Consider the following 24,623-nt stretch of genomic DNA (forward strand, 5'->3'; position numbering starts at 1 on the left):
CTTATCAACAATGATCTAACAATGTTAGTTGCTAATTCCTAACCACATATCAAATATTGTGGATGGGATGGGAATACTACTTCCAAGGGCTTCGAGTCAACTTACGCACTATATGTTATTATTTGTTGAAGCAACCAGAGAAGATTGCCTTAGAATGGAGGAGATCCTTGTTCAATAGAGCTCCACATCTGGTCAGCATATTAATTTCACAAAGTTGATTTTTGTTTTAAGCCACTTGGTGAGTGCTGACCCCATGAAAGCGACTAGAACTGCTGAGATCTCACGCAATTTTTGGAGGCTTAATTTAAGTAATTAAAGTCTTATTTTGTTACCCACGAAAATTAAGAAGAAGAAAAAATTTCAAGTGGTTACAGGTAGGGGGAACACTTGCTAAAGGCTTGATTTTATTTTTTGCCAACCTAAAGACGTGACATGGCCGAAGGAAAGTGGGAACATTAAAAATAAGACCTTTCCTAAACCATTTTTTGCAGTTTTTCTTCCCAATATTCTTTAATCTCCATTTCTCTCCCTCCTATCCAAACCAAGAAAAAGGAGTTAAAGGACACGCAAGTGTTATTATTGAGACAAGATGTTTTCACAATACAGCTACCCCTTGCACTAGCTTTACAGGTCCCCTCGAGGTCATGTTGATCACGTTTCACGCCTTCATCACACTGTTACAGTCACATTTTGAGTGATGGCAGGAGTTTCTATAGAAAACTTTAATGCCTGCTGTGACCATCCCCTTTTTTTCGAATTGAAGGAGCAAGCATAAGGGGAGCTTCATAAAACCGCCCTTTGCATCAAGAACAAGAAAACAAAAGGCAAAAACAAACGGAGTAGGAGTATCCACAGGAAATTAGATGACATTATAAAATAGAAAACCTACAAGGGTTTAATAAAAAAAAAGTTTGATCAACACATAATTCTTCTACTGAGATGCTGAAATATTATCAAAGATATGATAAAAGGCTACAAGTCTTAAAGGCATCTCTTTGGTTGACCTCCCAAAAAAGACACCCCCAAAATGTGATTCAAGAGGGTGCTGTTCCCCCATCATTTTCCCCTGAACAAGACAATACAAGGAGTTAGTAGAAAACTAGTTTACTAAAAGTTGCCATCAACACACATGCAAGTAGCAAAGAGAAAGCATTGCTTACGTGTTCATCATCAGTGTTATGTTGTCTCCTTTCAATAAAATCCTACCTGAAGTTTTGGAAAAAAAATGAAACTAGTAAGAAAAATCCATGACATAAAAAACAGAACGATGCAACACTGTCTCACAACTTACCTAGGGATTTTCTGCTCTTCTTCTTAACGTTTACTTCTTCAGCATCATCCAGAACCAAGTTCATGTATTCATCGAAACCCTGATCAGCAAATGGAACATACAATTTAATTTGGCCTTCAACCAAAGATAGTGAATAGACATATTCTTCAAAATATTAGGTTTAAGACACAATACCAGTCCAATATACACATGCCACGCACATATGAATAAAGTTATAATATTCAGAAAAATTAATTAGAGCCCAAGAAACCACCCAAAAACAAGTTTAGACAGTCAAAGAACTAATAGGAAGTGCTGAAGCAGGACATTAGGCTGCGGCAACAAAAGGAACACATACAAAATATCACTCCATGATTGTGCTCCACAAAGAAAATTTAATCCCTGGGTCATGTGTAAGAAGTCTACTGATCTCCAAGCTAATGTCAACAAGTTTATAAACCAAAGCAAACATCTGGAAGTTCCAAGACAGTTTAAAGGGTTTGAATTGAGGGTTGAAATAGTAGAAAATATGCAAACTACGTTCATTCTGTGCTTGCGATATCTGCCAGCGGAAGCAGTCTACTGTTGTAAAGCAAAGGATAAAATAAAACAAACTCAAAATCTGGACTCAGCTGCGGTACAGTTTCGTTTCAATACTACTATCAAACGCCAACATATAAACCAGTTTTTATATTCTGTTTAATTCGACAGACAAGTAAAGCTTCAGAACAAAGATCATATCCAAGTGATCCTAAGAAAAAAAGAAGAAATGCAAAGGCGGAGTAACAGGTTTCAAATTGTAAATTTTGCACACAACAAGACGATGATGACAGCAAACTTACAATTATACGGCCTTCAATTCGCAAATCTTTCTGCTCAAAAAGCCAAATTTGAATGCGCGCTTTCTGCAACAAAGAAAATCACACAAAAACACGATTCACAAAAAGTTTCTCACTTCAGCAGCAGTAAAAAAAGTCCGATACACCCAGAAGACCTCAGGACAAACCAAAATCCGAAACCGAAAAGGGAATTTCACTTACACTTTGAAGAAACCTGAAGATCAGATTCTGAAGAAAAGGGAAATCAAAATAGAGGAAATTAGTGGTGAATGAGGAAATATAATCGACACAATTTAGTAAACAGCGAAAAGAGTAAATGAACTTACAATGGGTTGGGTCATAATCCTCTGAACCTTGGTGCTCGCCATGGCTGCTATCGCTACTGGTTTCGGCGCCGAGAAGGGCAAAGAGAGTTTTCTGGGAAAGAAATCGAAACCCTCCGGCACAACTCAAACCAAGCCAAGCAAAACCCTAAACCAACGAGAACGGGGTGAATGGCCTCCTTTGCGCTCAAATTATTGTCGTCGTCACCTTTTTTAACCCAACAAGCTTTCACAATTAATTTACTTTTTGGCGTTGCACAATTAATTTACGTTTTCGTGTTTTGGTGAAATTACTTTTTAGTTTTCAGATGTGGGGATTTTGAGTTTATTATTTCTTATTTTTATTTGAAATTATAAATATAAAATATATTTTTATTATAAATTATAAAATATATTACTTTTATTTTCTTAATACAAGAACACAAGTAAAATAAAATGATACATATAAAATTGGATTACTATAGTACATTATAGTATGAAAACTTAAAGCAATCCCAAATATAAACAAAAAATAAGACTTATATGAGATCCAATTGAGATTGGGTCCAGTAAAAAAGACTAATCCCTTCCCACATAATAAATTAAGATTTATATTCTTATTAAAAAATTTGTCCATATTTAGTGCTAGAAATTCGTTCTCCTTAATAAAAACAATTTACATTGTGACATTTGTTCAATTTTGAACTAGTGTTATCCCTCCTTAAATTTTTCCTTTTCAGTATTCCAGCATATTATATATCTGTGTGTGTATATATTGTGTGTACATACATATATATGAATTTATGTTATAATTATAATATGATAGTTAGTATCATATCTTTTATTTCCTAATACATGAAGAGTCTTATCATATGTTTAGGGGCTTGCTCGGACCCTTCTCAAAAAAATTGCAAAGCTTTTTTTTTTTTTTATAAAAAACTCTAATAATAACTTATTCCGCTGCCTTCTTTTTTTTTTTTTTTGGGGTCAAGACTAGATTAGAGGCCTAAAATCTTTTTTTTTGAAAAAAAAAAAGACACGTTACGACAAAACTATCGTGAATGGTAAGCCAGCAGAATGGGAAACAAATAAAAAAAAAAATGACATGAAGCTTCAACTAATAGGCTTAAAAGGCAGTCAGCACTTCATAGGCCAACCAAAACTTAAGTCCCATATTAAACCAGAAACAATACCACCAAACATAAAATTGCTGAGTCTCGGAGGGTAAGAATATGAGAGGACGCCACCACAGGGAATAAAAAAAAAAACAAAAAACCCATTATGGTGTATTTGGATTGGCGGTAGACAAAACTGATTTTTATTCTAACTGATTTTAATAACTGAAATTAAAATAAAAATCAGTTAATATAATGTGATTTATGTTTGGATAGGTGCTTATAAAAAATTAATTGAAAAAGTTAAAAATTATTTGGATGATTAATAGAAAAATTAGTTTGATAGTAAAATGACTGAAAAGAGTATAGACTTTATTAAATAGTAGTATTTGATATTTTATGTTATTAATGTGATAATAATTAAAAAAATACCTAAAATTATTATGATAAAATAAAAATAGTTTATTTGTGAAATTAGAAAATAAAATATTTGTTCTCAAAAAAATTTAAACACACATTATAGATAATTAATTAAATATATATAATAGAGAAAAGAAGAAAATAAGCAAAACATAACCAAAATAACCATTGCTAGGATGACCAAGAGGGTGAAAGTTGGCCGTGAAAGATTATGCATGGCAGTAAAAAAGACAAAAGCAAAGTCACAAAGTCAACTAATCATCTAGTGTGTAAGCTGTGTACAGTTGTGAAAAGTACAAGTCACCTCTTTTTTTTTTGGTACAAAAAAGTTTAGGTGAGTTGCGTTCCGGGGCTCACTAGAGCCAGCGCATGTCTCCACACTCAGAGAGCGCTTACAGAGGTATTTGCAGATCGTCCACCAACAAGGTCCTCACATCGGCAGCAGGATTTGAACTCACGATCTTGTAGGTTATGAGCTGACTCCTTACCAACTGGACCAGCTTTTGTTGATAGTACAAGTCACCTCTTAAAGATGAAGATCCTTGAGCAATAATACCCCATGTTCCCATGGAAAGAGTAATTGGGCCCCCTTGGGCCCTATGTTAACACATAGTCTTTTTGCGGATAATGCTATTATCTTCTTGAATGCTCACATTGATAACTGCAACCTTTTCATGAAGTCTCTACAGGATTATTGTAATGTCTCGGGTCAACAAGTTAACTATCAGAAATCTAGCCTTTTCTTTTCAAGGAACACTCTGGACGATGTGAAGGCAAAGATTGTGGAGTGCCTAAATATTGCAAAAGTAGAAGATCCAAGGAGATACCTTGGCCTCCCAATTCTGTGGGGAAGGTCAAAAAATGCTGTCCTAGCTTATGTGAGAGACAAGATGGGAAGGAAAGTGCAAGGCTAGAAAAAGAAATGCTTATCCTTTGCAGGGCGTGAAATCATGATCAAAGCAATTGTAAGTGCTATCCCCATCTATCCTATGTCTTGTTTTAAATTCCCAAAGAATATGTGTATGGCTCTGGATAGCTTAGTCTCAAATTTCTTCTGGAGTAACTCAAAAGGATCTAGTAAAATTTATTGGTCTGATTGGAAAAAACTATCAAAATCTAAGAAAGAGGGGGGCTTGGGATTCAAGGATTTTATGGAATTCAATAGTGCCTTATTAGCTAAAATTACTTGGCGTATTCTACATAATCCTGACAGCTTGTGGGTCCACGTGCTAGAGAGCATTTACTTTCCAAACACTTTTTTTATGAAGGCTGCTAAAGGGTTTAAAGCTTCTTGGGTCTGGGATAGTATACTGGCTCAGTGAGATTTTTTAAAGGAAAACCTCTGTTGGCAGGTAGGGACTGGGCACTATATTGATGTTTTTAAAGATCCTTGGGTCCCTGGGGCTATGCAATTTCGAATACCTGTCAATAGCAACTCCTCAATTAACCAAGATATGGTTGTGGCTAATCTTATCCAAGAAAGGAGGTGGAACCTGCAACCCATTGATCAAGAAATAGATAATCAGTATCTGGACTTGATCATTAAATTCCCTCTTACAACCTCTCTGCAAGATGACAAGATGATTTGGGCACCTGCTAAAGGTGGGAACTATAGTGTTAAAGCTGGGTATAGAGCAAAAAATTCTGCTACCGAAGGTAGAATTGGATTAAAGGTATGTTTGGATGAAACCAAACCATGGTTTGGAGAATAGCTTCTGGAGAATAGATTCTGAAAAAAATAGATTTTGAGAAAAATAGATTTTGTGAAAAAGTGATTTTGAGAAGTGTGAATGTTTGGATAGTTGTTATTAGAAGTACTTTTTATATATACAAATTGGCATAAATTAATATGATAATTATAGAAAAAATATATTTTATGATATATTTTAATTTGAAGGAATAAAATTGTTAATAATATATTTTTTATTAACATATATTAATAATATATAAGATAATATAATTAATAAATAATTAATATGTATATATATTTATAAGATATAAGATTAAATATATTTATAAAAAATATGTTTATAAAAAAAACAACAAGATACATATCCTATAGGCTCTCACACTCTCCCCCTTTTCCTCCAAAAGTAAAAAATTTCTGCTTTTCTCAAAACCATGGTTTTGGAGTCAAAACCATGGTTTTGAACCCAAACCATGGTTTTGATTTTTTTAAGGGTGTTTGGCTAACATTTTTCCCAAACCATGGTTTGGGATGCTTGCCAAACACACCCTAAATTGAGCTTCTCCATCAAAGAAAGTGGACAGTAGAATTTGGTCCGCAGTTTGGAAACTAAAAGTCATGCCCAAGATACAGAACTTTATTTGGCGTGTTTTAAACAAAGCACTGGCCTCAAAAGAAGCCTTATATAGGAGAAGATGTGCTCCTAACCCCCTATGCCCTGTCTGTGGGGATGAAACTGAATCCCTTGAACACTTATTTTTGCTATGTGATTGGGTCAAAGTTGCTTGGTTTGGCTGCTCTATGGGCATTTACTTATCTCTTCCAAAAATTAGAAGCATGGGGCTCTAGCTAGAAGAGTTTCTGATGATCAATGATCCGGACTTTGATTACAGTAAAGCTTATATTGCCTCTATGCTATGGACTATCTGGAAGCTGGCATGCCGAATGACCTTTGAACAAGTGGTTTCGAATCCTTCAGAAGCCATAGAGATGACTAATAGATCCATGAAGGAATTTTGGGAAGTGAACTCTTTGTGCCCAAAGGCACCCAACTTTACAGTAACCAAAATGAGCTACAAGTGGAGGAAATCGCAAAGCAATACAATCAAAATAAACTGTGATAGTTCTTTCTGTAAGAAGAATGGAAAGCGAGTGTTGGAATTGTTTGCAGAAACTCAGATGGATTGTTGATCAAAGGCTGGGCTGAAAAAGTGTATGCCTATTTTGCTTTTCACACAGAGATGCTGGTCGTAGGTAAGGCTGTCCATCTAGCTTATGAATGAGACTTGCAACCTGTAATCATTGTGATGGAGTGTCAAGACCTTTATAAAGCAGTAACCATTTGTTCTTTTTGTCACTACCCATGGAGTCTTCATGGCTTGCTGACAGAAATCATTGATCTGGTGCAAAAACGAAGATTTGTCTCCTTTTCTCTCATTCCTCGTGAGGGTAACTTTGCAGCTGACTATTTGGCTGCTTTGGCTTCAAGGGAGGTGGGACCTAATAGTCTGATAATAGAATCTCCACCTCCTCTAGCTACCATCATCCTTTGTGAAGCACAGATTGACGACACTGTGAATCCTGACCAGCAAACCTTAAATGCTGAAAGGGAGGGAATTGGCTAGCCTATTGGCTTTTTTTGTCTCCTTGTTATTTTGTTGGTTATGTTTTTGCCTTTTCTTTGTTGAACCTCCTTGTTCTTTTGTTTCAATGAATTTCTCTTTTGCTGGTTAAAAAAAAAAATTGGGCCCCTCTTATACAAAAGAAAGTTTAATATCATTCGATTTCGGCCCAAAGGATGTCCATCCCAACACTACATAGCAGCTTGTGTCTTGACTTGACCGTAGCTCCGAGTCGAAGGGAGAGGGACGGGTTGGTGCTAACTTGGGGGGTGTTTGGATAAACATAGAAGTCCTTTTAAAAAAGTACATTTTTGTAAATCAGGCAAACTCTTCTACATATTTATTTGGTATACTATAAAATTATTTTTAAAATCATGGTTTCATTTTCATTCAAATATCCTCTTGGTTTGACTATGTTTGATTCGATCCGATGAAAAAATTGAAAAAAATTAAAAATTTTAGAAAATAATAACTTAATATTAGAGATAAACAAGAGGTTGATGTTGATCCTAGATATAAGGTTTTAATTTATCTTGTCTCCTAAATTTATAATTTTCTCTTGAAAATACTTTTACTGATTGCATATGTTTAGTGATGCCATTGTCAATGACTAATTTTAATGCATGTTGATGAGGATATTTTCAAAAAATAAACATACATCTATTACAAATAATTAACTTAATTAATATTAATTTGTTTAATATTCTTAAATTAGATATTGATTTCTTATATTAAGAATCAATAATATTTTCTTGCCATCAAAATAATAAAGTACTATTATCGTATTCATTAATAAAGATACAACTCTGTTCATTTACAATGTATTTCCTTGAATTTATTTATTTGTTAAGCATTTTGGCACGAGATGGTGTTGGTTAACAGAATTACTTTTGAATTAATACAGAAGTTTAATTCGGTATTTTGGAATTTTCTTTTTTTTGTTGAACATAGACTACTTGTGACAGTTATTTGATTGCCTATATATCTAAGCGCATTTTCTGCTTCCTTCATATGAAATTTTCACGAAGCATTTTCCCCACAACTTTTTCGGATCAGAATTTCCATGAATTACACTGAATGACATGTCCGGAGAAAATTCTCAAGAGACTTTTTCTTTTGAGTTTTAATGATGACCTCAAGGGTCGAGGGTCAATACAAGAACGTTCCCAGTAGTTCATAATGTAAACATCTATTAATTCTTCAAACAACTTGGCACTTACTCCGTTTCTTAATATAAAAGTTAATTAGACACTAATTATACATAATACCCCAATCTATCTTGTAATACCTGATCTAAAAACTTGTCAAACTTAACACAATTAAAGAATGACAACACTATTATTACGGTTATAAAAATTGTTTCAGATTTCCTTACTCTTTGTCACATAAGTATGATATAAAAGGATAAGACAATCAGTCAGTAGTACAACATATCATGATTATAAAAGAATACTACTTACCTATTGTGCATAACTGTAATTGTACTCCTAACGAGGTTATAAAAAACCTTCCATATACCTGATTGACACAATTTATAACAAGTAATATAACAAACTAAATTTAACTTATTCCAAAAAAGAAAAATTCTAAAAAATGTTCAATTGTAGATCCATGGCCCTTCAGGGCTTTCAACAAAAAATTTATAATTAAGGACATATAAATATTTTCAACATGAAGAATATATATATATATATATATATATATATATAGAAATACATAATGATGTTTTAGGTAGTAAATAACTAATGACTAAACATAGCTAGAATTTGTGATGCAATCACTCATGAAGATGACTTCACACCTCTAATTTTTTTTCATCCATGGCTCCCTTACTATTCTTACCTAAAAGTGGTAGACGTAATGGAGTGAGATTATGGTTTCAGTAACGAAAACTCCTACTCACCTCACTTACCAACATCCCTAAGATGTGCCAAGTCGGACTAACTATTTAAATAATCACTAAACACAGTACTATCACATAACAAGTCAAAAAACATTACAAACATGTAAGCCAAAAGAAACATCAGCATAGATACACGCTTTAATCGTCCTTTATTATTCATTATTAATAATTCAATTCACTTCTTATATTCTCCTTATATCTGCTAACTTGAATCCATGGCCTAGGTTCTAATCATATAACTAGTGACTTTCACAAGCTTCCCGTATGTGTGATGTAGACTGGCCAAAGTCGATAGAACACATGCAGGCTATGGGTTCCTTTAGGAAATGAGGATGCTGTCATAATGGATTTATTGCCCAATATCCTTGCAGGGATGTTGCTCTCAGGGAATATTACCCTGAGATACTCTTGAATTGTCACAATTAAGGAAATATTGCCCTCTCCAAGAAACCAATCATATTACGTGTTATGGAGACAAACCACATAGTAATATATGTATATTAGTCTTCATTACAAATGCCTCCGTTGAGTGTTAAATCAATTAAGCCATGTCATTTTTTTCAATTCTTATTAGTGTTGCAAGAACAAGTATCATATAAGGTTCAAAACATATCTTAACCATATCAGATAATTAACATTATACCATATAATAATATTCTCAAGTAACCAAGACCTAACCATATTATTCGAGAAACATATTAGATAGCAGCTTGCGTCCAAGGAGAGGGATGAGTTGGTGTTGGCTTGGTCTGACTAGTTCTGATCCGATCCGGTGAAAAAATTGTTAAAATTTTTACAAAATAATAACCTTAATATAAGAGATAAACAAGAGGTTAATTTTGATCATAGATATAAGACCTCAATTCATCTTGTTTTTTAAATTTATAATTTTCTCTTGAAAATACCTTTACTGATTGCATATGTTTAGTGATGCCATCGTCAATGAATAATTTTAATGTATATGTTGATAAGGGTATTCTCGAAAAGTAAACATACATCTATTACAAATAATTAACTTAACTAATACTAATTTTTTTAATATTCTCAAATTAGATATTGATCTCTTATATTAAGAATCAATAATTTTTTTTTTGCCATCAAAATAAAGATACAACTCTCTTCATTTACAATGTATTTCCTTGAATTTATTTATTTGCTAAGCATTTTGGCACGAGATGGTGTTGGTTAACAGAATTACTTTTGAATTAATACAGAAGTTTAATTAGGTATTTTGGATTTTTTTTTCGGTTGAACATAAACGATTTTGTGACAGTTATTTGATTGCTTGTATATCTAAGCTTATTTTCTGCTTCCTTTCGTACTCCTTCGATCTTAAATATAAAACCCTTATATTAGTATGTATAAGAGTTTTATATTTAAGATCGGAGGAGTATAAAATTTTCACAAAACATTTTCCCCACAACTTTTTTGGACCAGAATTTCGATGAATTATGCTGACATGTCCGGAGAAAATTTTCTTTTGAGTTTTGATGATGACCTCAAGGGTCAAGAGTCAATACAAGAACGTTCCCATTAGTTCATAATATAAACATCTATTAATTCTTTTTGACAAAAAAAAAACATCTATTAATTCTTCAAACAACCTAGCATTGGCTTTTTTCTTAATATAAAAATTAGTTAGAGACTCAATTTTGATCATATATATAATACTTCAATCTATATTATCTCAAACATTTATTTATCAAAGAGTAGCTTCAATGCACGTAATTAATAAGAACATTTTAGAAAATACAATACTCGTTTATTACAACTAATTAACTTAACTAATTTTTTTTAATTTTTATGAATTAATTATTCATCTCTTATATTAGAAACAGGACCTAGTAATATATATTTTTTACAATTGATTTGATATTTTCATAGTCTAAAAAATGTGAACAAACTAGGTTCAAGGAACTTATCAAAACTAAAGCAAGCTTCATATCTTGAAAAAATGTTTAAAGGTGTTTTCGGTTCTCTATATAATTTTTTTAAGAATAACTTTTTCTTATCATTTTTTTATTTTTATTCTTATTATTTTTTAGTTAGTCCTTAATAATATTATTGCATTAATTATTGGTTTGTCTTACTCCACGCTCATACACTCTCCACAGATAAGAGTACTTTGGAAAAAAGAAAAGTCACATTTTTTTTTATATATTTATTATCTTTAATTAATTTTTTTAATGTATTAATTTAGTTTTTTTAATATCTTATAAAAAGATGAGAGGGATTATTTGTCAACAAATTCTTACATTAATTATGGGATTCAAACCGACATTTTTATGAAATACTATAAGTGGTATCCTTGTAAGTTAAAGCAACATTTGTTAGAATGATTAATGATGTCATATTTTGTTTGAACATGAAACATGGTATATTTGACCAACATATAAGAATATTAAATAATATTAAATAACCACCCCATGTTTCTTTATGATTCGTGGATGTTTAAGTTAATAAAAAAAACACTTTGAAAAAGTGTTTTTACGTAAGTTAAAACTAAATTTCTCTTATATAGTTATTTTATATATTGTAAAATTACTTTTAAAATTATAATTTGGTTTCCACCATAGCTCGAAGTTTTGGTAAATAGTTGGTGAATGTGAAATGGAATACCAAGTGTTGATCAAATGTAAACAAAGTATTAAAGTAATAGCTTTTTATTATTTGTGTGCAGTCATTTTCCAACAACTTTTGAGTCCTTACAATTTAAAATGTTTTAATATATAATTATTTTCTAAAATAAAGATTATTAACAATTTTTGTGGTGAGAGACTACTAAATTTTAGGTTATTAACATACTTGTTTAAGACTATACATAATATTCTTTTGAAAGAATTTGTTAAACAAGATAGTTGAATTTTAACTAAATCCTTGATTCAAGACAAAACATGTATGGAGATAACTCGACATAACCAAAATTTACAAAAAAAAAAAAAAAGGGACCCAAAGATCATAAGGTTGTTTGAACGAACTCAAACTTGAGACGTTTTGCTTTGAATCAAAAAGGGAAGGTCCCACTCGGTGGCCTTCACTCTCAAGTTCTTTGCCTTTTCTTTTCTAGACTTAACTCTTGTTTTCTACCAACTCCAAACAATAGAGTTGTTTATTGATTCCAAAAAAGAAAATGTTTAATAATAAAAGGGCTCCAAGCCAAACCTGCTAAAATATGTGTATATTTTGTACAGAATTTACAAACACTTTTAGGTCAAGACGAAATTTTTTTATACGCTTATTTTGTATTTAATAAATTATAATTAAAAAATTGTTTTTGTAGTCTCCAATTGCTATTCCAAACTCCCAATTCTTTTCATAATATTCAAAATTTTTAATTAGTCCATTTTTTTTTATAAGACTCGGTTTAAAATTGTCTAAATATTAAATGTATTCTTACTAATTTTACTGTTAATTAACTGCATTATCTTTTTTTTCTCATACATTTTTTTGGTCACTATTTCTTTCTCTCACTAAGATACTATTTGGTATGAGGGAAATAGAGGAGAAAAAATTTTAGTGAGTTCAATTTAAAAAATTAAAGAAGCAGAGTTAAAAACTTTTAACTAATAATAAAATCTTTTAACCCTACTTTTCTAATTTCTTTTAAAATCGAATTGATTAAAATTTTTCCTTCCCTCCCCTTCCTTTCCTTGCATTTTTCTCATACCAAACCAACCTTTACTTTATTATAAATAGGGTCATATTTTTACAAAATATATTTCTTATATATTTATTATTTTTAACTAAAGTCACAAGAAATTTCTCAACTTTGTTAGTTGAATAATGTAAAAACAAATGGGATGGGGTAATTAATACGCAAAGACTTGGCCATTCATTCACATTGCTCTCATTGCTTTTTTCTTCCTTCTCAGGTCACTGCCAGCCTCTTCTTTCTTGTACTCCTTTCACATTGCCCACTTTGCGTTTTTCTTCCTCATAGCGTAAAAATCATTTTTCATTTTTATGTAATTTTTTTTATTTGGGTTGAATAATATTGTCCCTCTATTTAAAAATAGAAAAAAGTCATTTTTAACCTTTTTTTTTCTCATTAGCTATTTATTAGTACTCAGTAATATCACTGCATTGATTATTGGTTAGTCTTGTTCATTTAGTCTCACCCACTTTATAAGCGTATTTTAAAAAAAAACAAGTTGCACTTTTATGAATTCATTATCTTCAATTAATTTTAACTAATTTTTTTATTTACGTAATTGGGTTATTTAAATCCCATTAAAAAGTAGAGAGAGTATTTATCAACAAATTCTTACATTAATTGTGCGATTCAAACCTGCATTTTCGTGAAATACTATAATATTACATGAATTTGTCAGAATGATCAATGATGTGATCTTTTGTTTAAATATGAAATTTGATGCTCCTTGGAGGAAATATATTTGATTAATATGTAAAAATAATCAATCACTAACTACTCCGTATTTATCTATGAAGTCTTGATGAATGGTTGGTGAGTGTGAAATGGAATAGCAATTGTTTATCATATGCAAACAAAGTAGCTTTTATTATTTATGCACAGTCATTTTCCAACAATTTTTAAAGCTTAATATTTAAGAACTTTAAAATAAAACTTTCAAAGTTATAATTATTTCTAGAATAAAAACTATTAACAAATTTTTAGTGATAGCCTACTAAGTTTTATGTTAAGATATTATTATATTTGTTTAGGATTATAATATTCTTTTGGCTAGAATTTGTAAAATAAGATAGTTGAATCTTAACTAAATCCCTCCATCCAAGACAAAACATCGCCCAGATTCTGAAGTCGTTTGAACTCAAGCTTGAGACTTCTTTTCTTCCAGTCAAAAACAGAAGATTCCACTCATCTTCACGCTCTTGTTCTGTACTTTTTCTTGCTTTCTGGAGTTGACGCTTGTTTTCTACAAACAATCTACAAACAAAAGAATTGTTTGTTGACAAAACAAAAAACAAAAGAATTGTTTGCTTACTCATGGAAGGGTCCCAAAACCATTCGGCTTTCACACCAGCCAACTGCCACTGCCAAACATTTGTAATATTTATTTTTCCAAGGGATATATATTAAATAGAGGTAAAATTAGAAAGTTATTATATTTTAATTAGAGTTAATCCAGTTTCATCTTTTTCTTGATCTACATATGTTATTAAAAGTTTGTTATAATAGAGCACTGAGTAATTAAATATTCTTTCAATTCTTAATATAAAACATAATTGTTAATTTAATTTTGATCCTAAATATAAGATTTATTTATCATATTTATCAAATTTTTCTAAATTATCTATATGGATACTACCTCAAACAAATCAACTAAGTGAGGGATGGAGGATGTTAAGAAAGATTATTATGGTATTTTAGAAAAAACATATTATATTTCTTATAATTAACTAATTTACTTAACTTTTTTAATCTAATTAAATTAGTTAAATAGGTGTTATATTAAGAATATGAAGAGTAATTAATACAGAAAGACTTGGACATTCATTTATATTCATCATTGTATGTATCTCTCCCCATGTGTGTGTACCATTGTGTGGGACTGTGGGTGTATATATATCACTCATCGGGCAAGAGGCAGCGGGGCGGTAGAGCAGCACATCGATGTAACAAACGAATCACTCTCATTCGTGTATTTTATGATCAACGAGCTTCTGACGCAGCCATTCTAGCTTCTTTTATCTCCTCTTTTCACACTGCCTTCACCGCGTTCTTCTCCTCTCTCTTTCTTCCGAATATCAACCCTGTTTCAAGCTTATTGTTCAGAAGAATGTCAATCCCGTCAGACTTGTTCTTGTAAACAACCGCTACAAGGCACCAAGGTACGTGCTTTTTGTTCCTCGTAAGTATGCCTTCCAAGTTCCAACCTTGGTTGGTGTTTTGTCGGGTCTCTTGTCTTATTTACCAATGATGCGTCTCTGGGTGCTTCTTCCTCTATGCTTTTCTTCCTTGTTATGCTCTGTTTCTGCTTTGAGCTCTGATGGGGTGACCCTATTGTCACTCTTGAGGCACTGGACTTCTGTACCTCATCCTGTAAAGTCCTCCTGGAATCTCACAGATTCCACTCCTTGCTCTTGGGTTGGAATCCATTGCGACCATGCCCACAATGTGATCTCCCTTAACCTCACTGAGTATGGGATTGAGGGTCAAGTAGGACCTGAGATTGGACTTTTGAGTCACTTGAAGAGCTTTGTATTGCTGAACAATGGCTTCTCTGGAACAATTCCTCCTGAGTTAGGGAATTGTAGTATGCTAGAGTACTTGGACCTTTCTGAAAACCACTTGAAAGGACAAATACCTATGAGCTTCAAAAACTTGCAGTATTTGAAGTATATCAACCTAACTTTGAATCAACTCACTGGCCAAATCCCAGAATTCATCACTCAAATCCCTCAACTGCAACATGTTGACATGTCTAATAACTCTCTCAACGGTCCAATTCCTTCAGGTATAGGGAACATGAGCGAGCTTTTGCTCCTGTATCTGCAGAATAATCAGTTGTCTGGTGAAATTCCTTCCTCAATTGGGAATTGCAGTAAATTGCAGGAATTGTTCTTGAATGAGAATCACATTCAAGGGACTCTTCCAGAGACACTCAACAATCTCCATGATATTGTTTATCTGGGCTTTGCTAATAATAATCTTAGGGGTACTATTCCATTGGGTTCTGGCAGTTGTGAAAATTTGATTTTCTTGGATCTGTCATACAATGAATTCAGTGGGGGTATTCCTTCAAGATTGGGAAATTGTAGTGGCTTAACAGAATTTATTGCTGTTAGCAGTGGCTTAAGTGGCAGTATTCCATCGTCCATTGGTCTGCTTCGCAAGCTTTCCCTTTTAAGCCTTCCTGTGAATCATTTGTCTGGAAAAATTCCTCCGGAGATTGGCAACTGCAAGTCTTTGACACAGTTGCATTTGTATTCCAATCAACTTGAGGGAGAAATTCCGAGTGAGCTGGGAAAGTTGAGTGACTTACAGGATCTTGAATTGTTTTGCAACCATCTCACTGGCGAAATTCCTCTCAGTGTCTGGAAGATTCAAAGTCTTGAGTATATCCTTGTGTACAATAATAGCCTCTCTGGGGAGCTACCTTTGGAGATGACAGAGCTGAGGCATCTGAAGAATATTTCATTGTTTAACAACCACTTCGCTGGAGTCATACCTCAAACTTTGGGGATCAAAAGCCGTTTATTACAGCTGGACTTTACGGATAATAAATTCACTGGTAACATCCCGCCAAATCTTTGCTCTGGAAAGAAGTTAACTGTGCTGAATTTGGGCCTTAATCAGCTTCAGGGTGGCATACCTCCAGATGTAGGAAGGTGTACATCTCTTAAAAGGTTGATTCTCAAAGAGAATAATTTTACAGGGCCCTTACCTGATTTTGAATATAATCCAAATCTCACGTTCATGGATATCAGTGGGAACAATATCAATGGCTCAATCCCACCCAGTTTGGGAAACTGCTCAAATGTCACTGATTTAATTTTGTCCAATAACAACTTTGAGGGGCATATACCCCCAGAGCTAGGTCACCTTGCAAACCTGGAGACTCTGCATCTCGCTCACAACCACCTAGAAGGTCGCTTGCCACATGAGCTGTCAAAATGTACTAAAATGGACAGTTTTGATGTGGGATTCAATTTCCTAAATGGTGCATTTCCACCAAGCTTGAGGAGCTGGACGGTGCTAACCACATTAATTCTGAGAGAGAATCGTTTCCATGGGGGTATCCCGGATTTCTTGTCAGAATTTAATGAGCTCTCTGAGCTACAGCTTGGTGGAAATATGTTTGGAGGACAAATTCCAGGATCAATTGGGGCGTTGCAGAATCTGCGCTATGGGTTGAATCTAAGTGCTAATGGGCTGATTGGCGACATTCCTCCAGAGATGGGAAAATTATCAAATCTGCTAACTCTGGATCTATCTGGGAACAATTTGACTGGAAGCATACGAGTTCTTGCTGACCTTTCTTCATTACTTAAAGTCAATGTTTCATACAATTCCTTTGATGGTCCTGTACCAAAGATGCTGATGAAGCTGCTTAATTCTGATCCTTCTTCATTTTTGGGGAATCCTGGCCTGTGTGTCAGTTGTTTATCATCAAACAGATCGGATTGCAATCAGAGCAGCCATCTAAAGCCATGTGATGATAGATTGACAAGCCAGAAAGGGCTTAGTAAATTACAAGTAGCAATGATAGCACTTGGATCATCAATATTTTTTGTTCTTTTGCTGCTGGGAGTAGTCTATATGTGTGTCCGTTGCAGAAAACCTAAGCAGGAAGTCCAGATTTCTGACAAAGAAGGCACTTCCTCACTTCTTAACAAAGTGATGGAGGCTACTGCTAACCTGAGTGACCGGTTTATCATCGGTAAAGGGGCTCATGGAGTAGTTTATAAAGCTTCAGTAGATCCAGGCCAAGTTTTTGCTGTGAAGAAGCTTGCATTTTCTGGGAACAAAGGCAAGAGCAAAAGCATGGTTAGAGAAATTCAAAGCGTTGGAAAGATTAGGCACCGAAATCTGGTCAAATTGGAAGACTTCTGGTTGAAAAAAGACTTTGGTCTGATCTTGTACACCTACATGCCAAATGGAAGCCTTCATGAAGTTTTGCATGAAAAGCACCCACCGCCATCTGTAGAGTGGAATGTGCGATATAAGATAGCCATTGGCATTGCTCATGGATTGGCCTATCTCCATTATGATTGTGATCCTCCCATAGTACATCGTGACATCAAACCAAAAAACATACTCCTAGATTCTGATATGGAGCCTCACATTGCTGATTTTGGTATCGCCAAGCTATTGGATCAATCTTCTGTTTCAGCATCATCTATATCTGTCGCTGGCACAATAGGTTATATTGCACCAGGTACTTCTACTGCTGCTATCATGAATCTGCTTGTTCTTTTATTTGCACAAATCTTGTACTGATAACTAACATATTTACTTTGGCCTATGACAGAGAATGCATATTCGACGGCAAATAATAGAGAATCTGATGTTTACAGTTATGGGGTAGTTTTACTTGAGTTGATAACCAGAAAGAAGGCAGTGGATCCATCATTTATGGGGGGAGTTGATATAATGAGCTGGGTCAGAACTCTGTGGGCTGGAACAGAAGATGTTCATAAAATTGCTGATTCAAGTCTTGCGGGGCAGTTTCTGGATTCAAATGTTCTTGAACAAGCTACCAAAGTGCTTTTGGTGGCTCTGAAATGCACGGAGATCGATCCACGCATGAGACCGACAATGAGAGATGTTATCAAGCAATTAGAAGATGCTAATCCAAGGACAAGGAGTAAAAAGCGTCCAAGTTCCAGCTCCTTAATCCGTAGTTGATCTATGCATTATAAGAGTCAGAAGTATATTGTTTTTTCTTCTCTCAAGTAGTGAAATAGCCTAGTTAGGCAGCAAATTCCCAGATGTTTTGGTTATCAATTGGAAATGCCTATTGATGGTTTTGGCAGTTCCAACTTCAAAACATGATTAGTAGTTTCAATTTTTCCCCCAGATGAAACTGAAAATGTCGAGTACTTGCCATGTAAGCAATTTCAGAATGTGAGCAGCTGAAGCCAAATGGAGGCATTGCCTCAAATTCCGCAGGTGTTACCAATGTCGTTGACATTGTGCATCAAAAGTGTATCAAATCCTAAGAAAATTCAAAATCCTCTAAGGAATTAGAGTTTCCTAAGATTTACGACAGTTTCCAAATTTTGTGACCCCAATTATCTTATACTATTATTTAATTTAGATGTCCTTCCAAAAAGTTATCATTAGCCTCTTCAAGTTTGCAGCTTGTTCGGTACCCATTGTTTCTCTCTTTCTGTTAGATAAAATCATAAACAGTCCCAACGAAGCTTTCACATTAGCAATTTTCTTTGGATGCCAAGCGTTCACAATTCAAACATGTTTATTAACATCAAGTACGGTATTGTTTCTGTGTTTTCTTTTCCCTAATCCATTTCATCTTACCTGGCTATTGATCAATGTTGATAGTTAAGCTAATTCAATATGTTTTGGTTTTTTAATGGAAGAAAAGCTGAGTTGCTCTCTGATTTTAGAGAAGATTCATAAGCTTTTGTGACTGTTTGTATAGTATATAAATCTGGTTTTGTGTGTATAAATATGAAGCTTTATGATTTGCTTATATAAATCTGTTTCTCATATAGCTGTTGTGGATATTTCATACAATGAATTGGTATTATGGTGCCTTTGTAAACTGAACAAAGAAACTGAATTGCTATTGCTTTATACATAACAGATTTTGAATTGATTTGCTTTCCTGATTGTGGTACCTACAACATATTTTGTTTATATCTATGATATCTAATAGAAGTCTTATTCATTCTTTTTCTAGCCATGAAAACTGAGGAAATGTATTAGTTAAAGCTGCAAGAGTATAAGAAGCTGACATGGAAGAAAGGAACAGAAAAATAAAGGACATATGAGATTAAATAGGTTAAACTTAGCAGATTATTCCTGTATCTTCTCATGCAATAAACCTCATATCATTCTGCTGATCCGCGAGGTACACAAGAGGATCAGCTGCGACATTACCCTCACGAGGAGCATGGGAAAAAAGACATTACTGAAGGCAGGACTAGAATTCTATGTTGGTCAGAGAATATTTTTCACGTCAGTTAGTGGAAGGTAGCATATACAAGAGCTTAGTAGTTTGCCGAAAATTTACGTCTAGACATTACCAAGATAGTGCACAAGATTATTAAGAAGGCCACGATATTGTTATGAGCCTTATATTGAGCAACCTCAAAAAAAAATTGGGCTTACGATTCACCCGGTAGATTAGTCTTTTGAGATAGAATTTCCTTTTGGACTTATGCTTGTACTAGACATCTTCAATTGCATTTGCGTAGAGACCTATGTGAAATACTAGCTTCAATTCTTAATATAAGAGCTAGATAATTAATTTATAAATATTAAAAAAATTAGTTAAATTAATTATTGTAATAAATACGTGCTATCAATAAGTATTGTCTTTCTTAAAATATTCCTATTAATCATATACATTATAATAGAAATCCTTTAACATGTGCTATAAGAGACTACTTTGGAGAAAAATAAATAAATATGGGAGACAAAATAGATTGGAGTTTTGTATTTAGAACCAAATTGAATATTCAATTAGAACTTGTATTTAGAGCTAGAGGTAATAATTTCAAGGAGAGGGAAGTAGTCCATCTCAATAATGATATGATAATTAGGGAAAAGAGGGACAAAGGATAAGGCTTTATTGCAAGCAAGCGACTCTTACATGAACCATAAGGTGGGTAGTTATGCACACGCAGTGCTGTTGTTCCTCCAGTGGATGCTCTTGGCACTGATCAGTCTGGCGGCTTCCATGGAAGCATCATCTGTGAGGTATTTAGATTTTGCTTTAGATATTGTCTTTATGCCTATAAGGGTAATAAAAATATGTGGCTGGTGAAAAGAAAATCTTGAAACAAAATGTTAGTATCTAATATATAAGAATGGAATCTCAATGATTCAAAACCTGGTCTTTTAGTTAAATTTGGCATGCCCATGAACTCATTGATGGCTTTTGGCGCCTAGCTCCTGAATTATAAACTTGTTCTTAAATTATGTGTGTGTGGATATATATATATATATGAAGTAAAAATAAAATAGAAATAATAAATAAGTACAAAATTAGGAGGTTAATTATGCAACATTATATTACTCTTTCATCAAAGTTTTTAGAGCATATAGATCTTGTTAGTTACGTTCTTTAATTATCTATTTTCTGATTTCAGTTATGTTCGTATAAACTTTGAGAAGCTAATGAGCGTCTAGTGTCTAACCTCCTTAATAAGTGTTGGATACTATAGAACTATTTAAATCTGTCTTACAATAAAATCCAAGAGCAATGAACAACTAAGGACTATTCCAAAGTCATTTGTCAGAACTTGGAAGTAGATGAAAGACAAAACAGAACATATCATCTAACAAGAAAAGAAGAAACTCATATGATCAAAGGAAAATAGTTTCTTCAGCTATTTGAAGGACAAGAAATAAGTGAAGCTTATGGGCCTAGATGAACAATTTCTAAGCACCAGTATAGAGTAATTTGACACAAGCTTGACAGACTATGATTGGGAGCTATAAGTACCACTAGTGTGTGCAATATTTTTTTTAAAGGCACGGATATTCTTTTATTGGAGGCACTATTTAAGACATTCTCACGCACTAAATGAAGACACCTTTCCCAATAAAGATTTGAATATTGATTCACCACGTAGCTGAGAAAACAGGCCAAGCCTGTTGGGTTGGCCCGTTTAGGCCCGAAAATTATGAGGGCCGGGCTTGAAATTTTTCCCTATAAATAGAAAACCCCTGTAGGGCCGAGAGCTTAAACGGGCCGGTCCGTTTAAGAGGGGAGAGTGGGTTTCAAACGGACGTTAGGTGAGCATAGATTATGATGGTGAAATTGATCTATTTTAAACTTTAGAAAGATTAGAGTCTGTTACAGTGCATCTACCTCAAACAGTGGCAGATCTCTTTCAGCATTCTTCCTCTAGAATACAACCGGTTTAATGGAATAAGAAGCTAATCCTTGAAGTTTATCCTCCATCGGTTGCTTTTAAGATACTCAGCATTCCTCTCTCATTTCTCAGCCCTCCCGGTAAGTTGACATGGAAGGGAAATGCTTGTGGTCAGTACCTTGTCAAAGATGGGTTTAAAATTTTACTTGCAGAGAATTCTAGCTCTCAGCCGGAGAAATTTTGGCAGTTTCTTTGGTCTCTTTCATTACCGCCTAAATATTTGTTGATCATCTGGAAACTTCTTCATGAGGCAATACCCTGCAGTGATATACTGGTTAAACATAATCTAAATACCTCATCTCTTTGTGCTTTTGGATGCCAGACTCAGGAATCTTTAGAACATCTCTTTCTCTCTTGCCCTTTCTCAAAGGCAATCTGGTTTGGAGCATTATCAATTAAAATAGACAGCCACTCTTTCTGGGACTTTGGAACATGGTTAATGAGAGTTCACATAGATTTGAAATCGGATGGTTTGGTTCAAACTGCTCTTCAGATCATTATTCTAATTAACATGCTATGGAAATCCAGGGACGATGCAATCTGTCGGGCAAAAAAAATTGCCTCCGAGTTCTGTTATAGAGTAAGTTAAAAGGAATTCCTCATTCAATGATATGCCTTTCATGCATATGCGCACAACTCATCAAATCCATCATATATCGAAAATGGGCTGCTATCCTTTTTTTGCAGGAGAAGGCTGGGCAATCATCATGTTAAAAAAGAAAGAAAAGCCAGTTTCCACCTGCATAACTTGGATTGGGTTTAAAAGAAAATCTTTGCAAACATTCATCTTGACGAATGTCCCTAATGTAGACACTAGCAATTTCTGGATTTTGTGCTTCAGAGCTGCACTTTTATAGATCATTAATTCTTCTCTGTTGGATGAGGCGCAGAACCTTCGGTTGCAAGTTTAAAGACACCTTTTTTTTTTTTTTCCCTCCTTAAATTCAGGGGCTTTCAGGCAATTCTTCAGCTATATCAAGTAATATTGCTCTTCTTCTTAGGAAATTTAGTATTGTTACCTCAACTCGTCCCCCTTCTCATCTTACCCGGTCTCTTATGGTTTTGCTCGTCTAGTCCTTAATATAGGACCTAATTGTTGAATTCATTTTGATCCTAAATATAAAACCTATTTCTCATATTTATTATTTTTTCCTAAATTACTCTTATGATACTCCTTCAACCATAATCAAATAGAAGAGAGAGAGAGAGGATATTAAGAAAGATGATTATGGTATTTTAAGAAAAACATGTCATATTTTTTACAATTAGCTGACTTACCTAATTTCTTTAATCTAATTAAATTAGTTAAATAGGTTTTATATTAAGGACCGGATGAGTATATATTAAAAATTTTGATTTTTAATGCATTTTTATCTTTTTAACAAAAAAAAAAGAAATGTTAGGGGTAAAATTGGCACTCCAAAATGTTTTAAAGTTTTCGATGCATCTAAAAAAATATTTTAAGATGCTTAATATATCTTAGCCCATTAAAATATTCTATAAATCACAAATGGGGATTGAGTCCCTTATAATATAACAAATCTAGGTTCGGATCTTCAAAAGTATCCGTATTTAGTGTTCTAAAAAAATGACGAGAAAGACTTATTTGATGATGCTAGATTCTTATTTCATAGGAATCGGATAGTTGTATTAGTTCATAATTTTAAGGAGTCTATCCCCACTACTAATCACTTAGCTAAATTCTCTCATTTCATGGAAGATAACTTTTGTTTTCTAGATCAACTACCTTCTATTATTGAGGGAGAAGTTGACAGAGGAAACTAAGTCTTGTTATTTTATTTTTTATTTTGTAAACAACTCAGTCTTTAATTTAACCCAAAAAAAAGAAGAAAAAATAGTGTGGGTCCCATATATTTTTCTCTCCAAATTTCCTCTCCAACGGCAAAGAGCTTCTGGCGAGAAAATCACATTTTTACAGAAGCATCCTCCCTGGCCCGCGATTCGCTTCATGCCTTCGCCCTTTCCTTAGCTCAAACAGTCCTTACTTGCAACGTCAGGCTCACTGCGCGTTTGTCTCCTTTTTATTATGACAAATTATTATATTATAATTATGAATTAGCAAAGAAATAAAAAAAATTAATTTTTAAAATTATTTTAATTTTAATAAATTAGGTATAATTATTATTTTGATTTCAAATAAAATATAGAAAATCATTTCATTTTAACTAGACTAATTTTTTATTTGAATTTATTTTTTCATAGCATTACTTTTAAAAAATGGGTTAAAAATTAAATAAGAATAATATTGTCTTTGTAAATGTCAAATGCATTTTCTTTTCCTTCTCTTTTCCCCCCTCAATCCAAACACAAGAAGAAATAATTTACCTCTTCACGTTTGTTATCCCCTCCATTTTCCCTCCATCCAAGCACATAGTGTAACGTTTTCCTGCACTCTATTACCTTAACAGACTCACATCCTTTCTGTCATTTCTTATCCTTCCTCTCATGTTTCCAACTTCCCCCAAATATGAAGGTTTAATCGTAATCCGTCGCTACCAGGTCTTGTTTTTCGGAACATCTTAGTGGCAGTTAGCATCACAGTTATGGTGGTATTAATTGTTGGTTAATACTGTCGACCATTTATGATAAAGAAAGTGTAATGTTTACAATATATAATTTCATACTGCATATGTTGAGTTTCTTTTTGCACAATTATTTAAAGACCCACATATTCATTATAAAATTTGAACAGCATTCGTTGTAATGATAACTGTAAAGAATTTATGCCTTTATATGTTGATATATTTTTCTAAGAAAATTTGAAGATCTATAAATTTTTTATTCAAATTTTTAGTATACAGTGACATATAAAATACTACTTCCGATCCTAATTATAAGAGCTAGTTGACTAATTTAAAGAGATTAAGGGAGTAAGTTGAGTTAGTTATTTGT

At 33.4% G+C, this 24,623-nt stretch overlaps 2 protein-coding genes across 2 annotated transcripts; one reads left to right on the forward strand and one right to left on the reverse strand.

Moving 5' to 3' along the window:
• Positions 1 to 555: 555 nt before the first annotated feature.
• On the reverse strand, positions 556 to 2,603 carry LOC114729234 (small nuclear ribonucleoprotein E-like). Its single transcript, XM_028916221.1, has 6 exons — positions 2,436 to 2,603; positions 2,311 to 2,337; positions 2,113 to 2,175; positions 1,292 to 1,370; positions 1,161 to 1,206; positions 556 to 1,066 (listed from the first exon to the last, which is right to left on the reverse strand). Exons 1-6 carry the CDS (start codon positions 2,475 to 2,477, stop codon positions 1,057 to 1,059), a joined length of 267 nt encoding a protein of 88 aa, XP_028772054.1. The 5' UTR covers positions 2,478 to 2,603; the 3' UTR covers positions 556 to 1,056.
• Positions 2,604 to 15,054: 12,451 nt separating this feature from the next.
• On the forward strand, positions 15,055 to 18,841 carry LOC114729220 (receptor-like protein kinase). Its single transcript, XM_028916206.1, has 2 exons — positions 15,055 to 18,019; positions 18,113 to 18,841. Exons 1-2 carry the CDS (start codon positions 15,055 to 15,057, stop codon positions 18,487 to 18,489), a joined length of 3,342 nt encoding a protein of 1,113 aa, XP_028772039.1. The 3' UTR covers positions 18,490 to 18,841.
• Positions 18,842 to 24,623: the final 5,782 nt, after the last annotated feature.

This window comes from Neltuma alba, unplaced genomic scaffold, assembly GCF_004799145.2.
Source record: "Neltuma alba isolate B1F8T4 unplaced genomic scaffold, ASM479914v2 tig00012615_pilon, whole genome shotgun sequence".
NCBI lineage: Eukaryota > Viridiplantae > Streptophyta > Magnoliopsida > Fabales > Fabaceae > Neltuma > Neltuma alba.

Bases quoted from the DNA above. Each gene is read 5' to 3' on its own strand.
- LOC114729234 (XM_028916221.1), bottom strand. From the start codon at position 2,477: ATGGCGAGCACCAAGGTTCAGAGGATTATGACCCAACCCATT. The intron at 1,371-2,112 runs GTAAGTTTGCTG...TTTGCTGATCAG, and splicing joins GAATTGAAGGCCGTATAATT to GGTTTCGATGAATACATGAA. The intron at 1,207-1,291 runs GTAAGTTGTGAG...CCAAAACTTCAG, and splicing joins GAAGAGCAGAAAATCCCTAG to GTAGGATTTTATTGAAAGGA.
- LOC114729220 (XM_028916206.1), top strand. From the start codon at position 15,055: ATGATGCGTCTCTGGGTGCTTCTTCCTCTATGCTTTTCTTCCTTGTTA. The intron at 18,020-18,112 runs GTACTTCTACTG...GGCCTATGACAG, and splicing joins AATAGGTTATATTGCACCAG to AGAATGCATATTCGACGGCA.